Source organism: Prunus dulcis, chromosome 2 (assembly GCF_902201215.1).
Source record: "Prunus dulcis chromosome 2, ALMONDv2, whole genome shotgun sequence".
NCBI lineage: Eukaryota > Viridiplantae > Streptophyta > Magnoliopsida > Rosales > Rosaceae > Prunus > Prunus dulcis.
In genome coordinates, this window is record NC_047651.1 from 15310798 (window position 1) to 15320877 (window position 10080).

Genomic DNA, 10080 nt, shown 5'->3' on the forward strand with positions numbered 1-10080 from the left:
ATACCTTCATATAAAATAAATAATAGAGTGAGTCAATGTCCTATTGGTCATAAATAATAACACTTCATAACTATGACCCAACACAGTAAACCGAATATGCTCAAGAATTCTTTCACTCAGCGACTCGTTTATACCTTTTTCCAACAGCCACTTCATCACGCCAAGCATATGCTCCCTAATATTCTACCAACCTTCCTCCTCATAAAAACCTTCCCAATTCTCCTCCTACCCACTACCAAACCCTTCACTCTTTTACACTCTCAAATTTTGTTTCATAATTTTTTTCTTTCTTTCTGGTTTTTGGTTTTTTGGGTCTGAAAATACAACTAAATTTTGTAACAAGACCAAGTTTTCAATGAAGTTTGGGAAGAGATTGAAGCAGCAAATGCAGGGGACTTTGCCCGGTTGGCGTGATAAGTTCTTGTCGTATAAGCATTTGAAGAAGATTGTGAAGCTGATTGCTTCTGCAGCGCCCATGTTGTTGAATGGATCATTGGAGTATGGCAAGTTTGAGGCTGAGTTTGTGTACCTCTTGAACAATGAGATTGACAAGTTCAATGCTTTCTTTGTGGAGCAGGAGGAGGATTTCATTATCCGGAATAAGGTATGCTTTTGTTCTTGATTGTGTTATAGTTTTTCTGCTGTCTCCAAACAAGGTTTTAGTGGGATCTGCTATGTGTAGTCTTAAATAATGCATACATAGTTTGTCTGAGTGAGAGACCAACATTACTTTGTTTGCCTGGTTTTGGTTGACTCAGTAGAGTTGACTCGGTATAGACTGTGTCAGGATAACTCGGTTAAAGGTGGGACTATTTCCGGCTACCAGAACAAGGCTGCTAAGATCAAAGTTTAAGATAAATTACAAATCTGGGTCCCACTATGAACGTTGTTTTAAAATTAATCCCAAGTGTCTTAAGTTAACATCTAGAAGCAATTAAATTCTCAATTAAGAATTTTATCCTAGTTATCTTGCCCTTAGAATGTTGGAAACATGTCTCCAAGAAAGACGATTACTTTTTATTTTCATTTTTTATAAAGGAAAATTGGTAATTATGTTAACAAATTTATGCATTTACTAATGACATTCTTTCTTAAATTCTTTATAAATATAAAGATTCATCTACTTGTAAATTACATGTGTATAAATGACGTGAGCATGATCAGTAAATATAACACATATATTTTTATATTAAAAAAAATTAGAATTTAAGATTTTTTTTATAAACGTGACACAAAAAGATCAAGAAGCTCTTATGGGTCCTACAAAAAATCTATCACTTTAGTTCCACTATATTATGGGTCCAACTCATGTAAAAGGGTTGAAAATGACTTATTAGTATAGAGTCGAAATATCTTTTTTGGCAAGTGTTATTAGCACTTCATTTTAGTTTCATGGACATAATCATGTGTGTGAAGAAAAAAATTAATATAATGTTCAAGTTGAGTTGCTAGAAGCTAAATGATAAGTGCTAAAAGTTTTAGTTACAATTTTGGATGGAAGTTTTTGAATAGTTTTATTTATTTATTTTATCCTAGAAGAAGAGTATTTTGTAATAAAAAACTAACTGCAGGATATATGTGTAGGAATTACAGCAGAGAATTCAAAAGGTGATTGATAGATGGGGTTCGAATGGAAGCCAGCCTTCAAAGGCTATATATGAAGAAGAAGTGGGAAAAGTTAGGAAAGACATTGTTGATTTCCACGGCGAAATGGTGCTCTTGGTGAACTACAGCAATATCAATTACACAGGTAGTCCATGGCTGATGAAGCTAATTAGCTCCTCATTCTCCAATACTCATACAGCAAACCTTGAAGAAGTTACAATCCAGCTCCAATCAATTTCATTCCGTCAATTTAAAATTTTGATTAAGTTTAGACTTTTCTAACAAAGAAGTACTTACACTTAACGAAATAGTAGCATTACTTGTTTATGAATAACTGGCTAGTCGTTGATTGATGTGGACCGTTATAGATACTCACAACAAAGTATTGGTGGGACCAATATCATTTCTATCATGTGGTCCTACAAAATTTTGAATTCAAATTTAAATGGGTCCTACCAATAATGTTCACATGTCGTTTTATTGTTGACTCGTTGAATCAACACGACGACATGATATATGAGTGTTGTAAAAAGAGATGCTATAGCTAGAGACAGTCGCCCATATGTGCATGGGTGACTGTTTGTAGCATAATTCGTGTTGTAGATAAAACTCTCTCTACACCAATTAACAGCAGTTCAAGGTCATCGCCATCTCAAGGCGTAATGGGATTAACATTTACTATTCACTAGTTATATATATATAGTTCAGTTAAAACCAGGCCTTGTAAAGCCACAGTGGGATGACAAATTTTACCTTCATGATTGGATACACACTTACACTATCTTTTGAGTTTTGTAGGATTGGCTAAAATATTGAAGAAGTATGACAAGAGAACAGGTGCTCTACTGCGCCTGCCATTCATTCAAAAAATTCTGGAGCAGCCCTTTTTTACAACTGATAACATCTCAAAGCTTGTCAAGGAATGCGAAAACACCATAGATGCAGTGTTCCCAGTGGAGGAAGAAGAAGAAGAGAGAAAAAGAGAAGTGAAAGAAGCCATAACAGTTGCTGGAGAAGGAATATTTAGGAACACAGTTGCAGCTCTGCTGACCATGCAAGAGATTAGAAGAGGCAGCTCCACTTACAGCCAGTATTCTCTGCCACCTCTCAATTTGCCTGCAGACAATGATCTCATCCAGTTGTTCCAACTCAGCCCTCCTATACCTATTGTCTAAGTTATAGTAGCTAGAATTGATTAAGCAGACAAATTGGGTATAATATTATTTATATATATATATATATATATAAAATACATAGCACAGGAACTGGAAAATAATCATACTATTTTTGTGTTTTTTTGGGGAACAGACTATGGTCATATACTTTAGCATATCTGCTACCCTTGGGTTAGCAAAGGAGAGAAGGATTAATGTGCTCAGTGATTAGTATTTTCATTTTTATATATGAAGATAATTCAATATTATAAATCATTTAGAGTCATGGATAAATAATAATTTGATTAACATGATGACTGTTATTCATAATGGTTGGAACATAAAAATAAAAAAAAAAACAAGCTTAGCAATTGGGAGAAAAAAAACTTGCCCAAAAATGGGGAGTGTTGTTATTCCACCAATATGTCATATTTTCCCATTCACTCATTTAATGTCAAGTTTACCCTTCTGCAAAAAGACTTTGAATGACTGGAGTACGAAGAAAAATAAAGTAATCCTACTTTATCCTCTCACCACTCTACAACCATCTAAACTCATTAATCCGTAGATTTATCAGCTCTCATCTCTCGTATCGTTCAATTTCTTCAACTAAATGCTTTTGGATAAGAGATAAGAAAATGAATGTTTGAGTGGCACTTGCTTAGCTAGTGAAACTTAAGCAAAACATTGCAATCTTTCATCATACTATCACAATTTTTTATGCACAATATATCACCCAACCTCAAAATATGAATCAAATAGTGGCATAGTTCTCATAGCAATACTCACACTAAGCAAAAAATAAAGTTGAAAAGAACGAAACTTGTCATTAAATAATGTGTTTAAATATAAAAAGGAAATTATGCCTTGTGATGAGTGACAAAGAAGAAAGTAAGAGCTTGTAAGATATAATTTTGGATGAGATAATAGAACTAGAGTTTATCCTCAAATGAATGACAAGTGGGATGAAAATAACAATAGTCAAAATCAGTCCATGCTATAAAGAGCCCTATATAGGGGAAGATTTTGCAAATGGATATTGAGATAGGAAGATAGTGTAATAAGGTGATGTTAAAAAGTTACCTGGGCACTTCATCTTTTATGTTTCTTATTTCTTTCTGTTTGGAATGATGAAGTCCAAATTTAGGATATCTTCTAATAAAATCTTGAGAAGTATCACTATATTAATAGTTTATTAGTCACTTTAGCTTAGGGATGGCAAAAATCTCCGTCGGGTCGAGTCCCCATCGAGTCTCCTGCCCTAACAGGGGGAGATATAAGGGGAAAACAGGAGCGGGTAAGGGGATCCCATATTTAAAAAAAAATACTCGATCGGAGACGGACCGGAGATGGTATTGTTATCCCCATCCTCAAACCCGACCAAATAAATAATGTATTTATTTTTAATTAACAAATAGATATAACAATTAAAAAGTTTTAATGTATAAATAACTAGTTAAATAATATTAAGTTAAGTTAAATTAGTCTATTAAAGTAGCATGGCCGCTTAATACAGCAGCTATATGTACAACCACATATCCTTTTCTTGCGCAAGTTTTTTTCGTTTTCCATTGAGTGAGGACATTCATCTTGATGATGAATTGTCAATGAAAAAAATATGTTGTATTATTTCCATTAATTTTTATCCCATTTTCTCAAAAAAAATTATATGATTTTATTATTTTTGTCAAATTGAATTGAGATGAATTTGAGTAGTTGAGTGAAATTTTATAGTTCAATTTAATTGAGTTAATGATAGTTTAAGGTGAAATTGAAGTGTAATATGAATGGATAGTTTTTATATTGTTTTAAATATATAATCGGGGATTCGGGCCGAATTTGGGATATAATCCCTTGACGAGGACATGGATTCCCCGAAATTTCATACTGGGGATGGGGCCGGGAACTAGGCTGAGGATGGGGAGCGGGGTCGGGGATGGTATTGCCATACCCGGCCACTAACCGGCCCGTTGCCATCCCTACTTTAGCTTAGATACTAAATTGTAATGAAAGCATTTTTACTCACCACATTAACGGCATTAGAAAAATAATTAACCAAAGGTGTATGCTTATCATCCTTAAAAGGTAACACATGTCCTATGGTTAACCTTAGTTCAATTTTATGTGAGAATTAAAAAATGAAAATAAAAATGGGCCCACAACCCTTAACACTCCTGTTTTTTCCTCCTTTACCCATTTTTTAGATTCATCCTTGCTCATCTCTCTCTTCCTCCCACTCCATAACCACAACGCCACTCCACATTCCAGCCTACCAACCAAGCTGCTCCACCTTGGTTGACTGGATCTCGTAGGGGAGCTGTGGCTAGGTTGGGGTTTCGATAGAGGGTGGGGCAACTGGGTCTCGCATGGCCGGGGTAAGTGTTGGGTTAAGACGGCTGGAGATCAGAATTGAAAGGCGGTGACTGGGTTTGTGTGGGAAGATCAGTTTGGTGGTTATGGGTGCTAAAATATGAAAACTATGAGAGAATATTTGTTTGTGGAAATTTTCTGTGTATTCTTCTCCTTGTAGGAGGTCATATTTATAATACAACAAAACCTGAATGGGCAAGTAAATAATAAATTCCTAAATCTATTTGCAGTAGGAAATCAGGAATTAAAGTAAATCAATTACAATTATAAAAGGAATTCTTGGTGTGTAAGGAAAGTAAGTCAATATCCACAAGTCACGCCAACACTCCCCCTCACGTTGGTGCATAGATGTCGCCAATGCCCAACTGATCTAGTGAATTGTGGAATGCTTTACTGGAAATCGCCTTTGTCAAAATATCCGCCAATTGATCCTCGGATTTCACAAAAGGAAACTGAAACACTTTAGCCTCAAGCTTTTGTTTGATGAAGTGTCGATCCACCTCAACATGTTTAGTACGATCATGCTGAACCGGATTCTGTGCAATGGCTATAGCAGCCTTGTTGTCACAAAAGAGATTCATTGTGGATGTAGGTTTATACCCAAGTTCAGTAAGCAACTTTCTTAACCAAAGAAGTTCACAAATCCCTTTAGTCATGCCTCTGAACTCGGCTTCTGCACTGGATAAAGCTACTACATTCTGTTTCTTGCTTCTCCATGTCACCAAATTACCTCCCACGAATGTGAAGTAACCCGATGTGGATTTTCTATCTGTTACATTACCTGCCCAATCTGCATCTGAATAACCATCAATATTTAGATGACCATGCTTTGAGAACATAAGTCCTTTTCCAGGTGCAGACTTCAAATATCTAAGTATCCGAAGAACTGCATTCATATGGTCTTCACTTGGAGAGTGCATAAATTGACTGACAACGCTCACCGCATAAGCAATGTCTGGTCGAGTATGTGACAAATAGATCAATCTTCCCACTAACCTTTGGTATCTTTCTTTGTTAGTTAGAACTTGATCCGGATATTCTCCAAGATGATGATTCTGAACAATAGGAGTGTCCGCAGGTTTACAATCTAGCATTCCTGTGTCTGTCAACAAGTCTAAGACATATTTCCTTTGAGAGAGAAATATGCCTTGCTGCGATCGAGCCACCTCAATTCCCAAGAAATACTTGAGTCCACCTAGATCCTTCATCTCAAACTCCGTAGCCAGATAGTCTTGTAGCTGTGATATTTCCTGTTTATCATTCCCAGTAATAATCATATCATCAACATAGATTATTAATGCTGTTACCTTCCCTTTTTGATGTTTCAAGAACAGAGTATGATCTGAGTTGCACTGTTTGAAACCATTGTTCTTCATTGCCATGGTGAACCGTCCAAACCATGCACGTGGTGATTGTTTCAATCCATACAATGCTTTTTGTAACCTGCAAACTGTTCCAGTCTCAGTAGTATTATATCCAGGAGGAATGTCCATGTACACCTCCTCCGTGAGTTCGCCATGTAGAAAAGCATTCTTTACATCAAACTGGTGTAGTGGCCAATCCAAATTAGCTGCAAGGGACAATAAGACTCTGACGGTGTTTAACTTTGCAACTGGAGCAAAGGTTTCTTCATAGTCTATACCATAGGTCTGTGTGTACCCTTTTGCCACAAGTCTTGCCTTGTATCGCTCGATAGATCCATCTGCATTGTGTTTTATAGTAAACACCCATCTACATCCGATAGTCTTTTTTCCTCGGGGTATAGTCTCCAATGTCCAAGTCTGATTTTTCTCAAGGGCTTTCATCTCCTCTTTTATAGCTTGGACCCACTTAGGATCTTTCAATGCTTCAGAGACCTTGGTTGGAATATGGATAGCAGACAACTGATGCACAAAAGCCTTGAGTGGTTCAGACAGCTTCTCAGTGGATACATGATTTGCAATTGGATACTTGGATGTCTTGCCAATATCAGGTGAATAACGGTTTGGTGGCTTCCCACGATTTTGCCTAAAAGGTAATTGATATCCAATAGTTTTATCATCTAAATGCACAAGTCTAGTAGGAGTAGTTACCTCAAGGATATTCTCAGGAGATTGGTCTGTTGGTACTGTTGAGTTAGAGGGGGGGTCTTCATCTTGTTGTTCTGTATTGTCTGTAGGTGTGAGACTCGGATCAGAAATATCTTCGCATGGATCAGGTGGGTCAGGCAATTGATCGCTATGAATGGGCGATTGGTCGCTTTTCGACAGAGAGTAATCTCGTGCTCCAGACTCGGAATGATCAATCATTTCTGTACAAAGGAGAATTTCTTTATTTTCCAAGTTGCTCCAATTCTGCTCTTCACTTCGTATCTCCCCCTGAAGTGTAGAATTGGATGATGGGTCATGGAAGAACAGCTCAGATTCCAGAAAGGTCACATCCAAAGTGACATAGGTTCGTTGGGTAGGAGGGTGATAACAGCGGTAGCCTTTCTGATGAGTGGCATAACCCACAAAAACACAACGAAGCGCACATGGATCAAGTTTGCTACGTTGATTTTTGTGGAGATGAACGAAAGCCACACATCCAAAGATTCGGGGTGTGAGTACCAAAACAGAAGGCAGAGGTCTGTGTTGTGCAAGCACCTGTAAGGGAGTTTTAAAGGTCAGTACACCAGAAGGCATGCGGTTGATCAGATGAACTGCGGTGACAATAGCATCATCCCAGTGATGGCGAGGAACATGAGCGCCAATCAGAAGTGCTCGGGCGGTTTCAAGAAGATGTCGATTCTTTCGTTCAGCAACACCATTTTGTTGTGGTGTCTGAGGACAAGTCGTCTCATGGATAATTCCATGTTGTTGGAAGTAAGTCTGAAAGTCATGATTGACAAATTCTCCACCATTGTCCGAGCGAAGAATCTGGATTTGAGCATTAAACTGAGTTTTCATCTGTTTGTGGAAGGACTGAAAACAGGAAAACACTTCGTTTTTATTCTTCAGCAAATAAAGCCATGTCATCCGTGTACAATCATCGATGAATGTGACAAACCATCGAACACCAGAAGGAGCAGTGATAGGAGAAGGTCCCCGGACATCAGAATGAATTAACGTAAATGGAGTAGTACACTTGTTCGTACTCAACGGGTAGGGCACACGGTGACTCTTGGCCAAAATACAAGTATCACATGTGAAGTCGGAGTCCTTGAAACCTGAGAATAAATCTGGTATAAGATGCTTCATATAACTAAAAGACGGATGTCCCAATCGACGGTGCCACAACCAGATTTGCTTTTGTTTGCTATCAAAGGGATGTGTCACGCTGTTAGCCATGCCGGGACTGAAGTCATCGACATAATATAGCCCCCCTCTCTTAGTACCACGACCAAGAATCTCCTTAGTGTGAATATCCTGAAGCAAACAAAAAACTCGGGTAAATGAGTACACAACAATTCAATTGTTCAGTAAGCTGACTAACTGACAACAATTTAGTGGATAAAGATGGAACAAGTAAAGTATTAGACAATGTGAGAGAGGATGAGAGTGCAACAGTGCCAGCCCCTGTCACAGGATAAGTAACACCATTGGCATTTGCAATACAGGTTCGTCGAGGTTGTGTAGTATTCAGAAAATCATCAGGATCAAACGTCATATGATCAGTTGCACCGGAATCAATTATCCAGCTCTTGGAATCAATCTTATCGGAAGTATGGAATCCATAACCAGTACCATTACTGGTCATATTGCATTGTCCTCGATCTATAAGAGTAGCCCACCAATTGGGGTAGCCATGCGATTTAAAACAAGTCTCACAAGTGTGTCTCGGATCACCACAATATGCGCAATCTGGTCCATGTGTCGGGGTCGTTAGTCTAGAAGTCATAATCTGTGCAGCGGAAGATGCATAGGATACAGGTTGAGTAGGAATTGGGATCGGAATCTGAGCCTGAGTCGGGGCCGGAGTCGGAGTCGAAATCGGGATCAGGGTCTGAATCAGAGACAAATTCGGGGTTGGGGTCATCATCGGAGTGGGGGTCGGGTCGTCTTCGGAGTCGGGGTCGGGGTCGTCGTCGTCATAGTCGGGGTCGGGGTCGTCAAAAGAGGATCCTGATTCTGGATCGGGTTCGGGGTCAAAGTCTGCATCTGTAGGAGCGGAGCCATCTGGGCACTCAACTCAACGATGGTTGGTGGAGAATGAGAGAAGGAGTCGGTGGTGCTACCTCCATGAGGGTTGAAAAAATCATCAACCCCCATAGCAGCGGCGGGGGTTTGAAACTAGAGTCAGCAATTCCAAGATCGCGCTCTGATACCATGCTAAAATATGAAAACTATGAGAGAATATTTGTTTGTGGGAATTTTCTGTGTATTCTTCTCCTTGTAGGAGGTCATATTTATAATACAACGAAACCTGAATGGGCAAGTAAATAATAAATTCCTAAATCTATTTGCAGTAGGAAATCAGGAATTAAAGTAAATCAATTACAATTATAATAGGAATTCTTGGTGTGTAAGGAAAGTAAGTCAATATCCACAAGTCACGCCAACAATGGGTGGGAGGCTACTGATGTGGTTGGGGTGTACATTAGGGTGGTGGTATGATGGAGCCGCAGAAGATGATGCAGAACTTTAGGGCTGTGTTAATTCATTTTTGTTTTTTAATTTTTATGTTATTTAATTATTTTACGTATTTGATTTTGAATAATTTCAAGCATTTTTAATATTTAATAGTTAAAATTATCAAAATATCCATACCACGTTAGTGGATTTCACGATTTTTATTAAAAACTAAAGGAATTGGGCAACCTTGGTCACATAGTGGAAGTTTATGGGGGTACGTTGAGTCATTATAAACTTCAAGATGGCAACTTGAGACAATTTTGAAACCACAAAGGATATTTCAACAAATAAACGTATTATTTTTTCAACAATGGGCTGAGAATTTTAAACTTAAGACCTTAATGACATAATACGGTAAG

General features: G+C 38.1%; 1 protein-coding gene across 1 annotated transcript; it reads left to right on the forward strand.

Moving 5' to 3' along the window:
• The first annotated feature begins 248 nt into the window (after positions 1-248).
• Positions 249-2975, forward strand: LOC117619452 (SPX domain-containing protein 3). The gene is made up of 3 exons (XM_034349416.1): positions 249-604; positions 1585-1750; positions 2404-2975. Exons 1-3 carry the CDS (start codon positions 356-358, stop codon positions 2778-2780), a joined length of 792 nt encoding a protein of 263 aa, XP_034205307.1. The 5' UTR covers positions 249-355; the 3' UTR covers positions 2781-2975.
• The last annotated feature ends 7105 nt before the right edge of the window (positions 2976-10080 follow it).

Coding starts and splice junctions, on each gene's coding strand:
- LOC117619452 (XM_034349416.1), top strand. CDS start 356: ATGAAGTTTGGGAAGAGATTGAAGCAGCAAATGCAGGGGACTTTGCCC. Junction 605..1,584: donor ATTTCATTATCCGGAATAAG/GTATGCTTTTGT, acceptor ATATATGTGTAG/GAATTACAGCAGAGAATTCA. Junction 1,751..2,403: donor CAGCAATATCAATTACACAG/GTAGTCCATGGC, acceptor TGAGTTTTGTAG/GATTGGCTAAAATATTGAAG.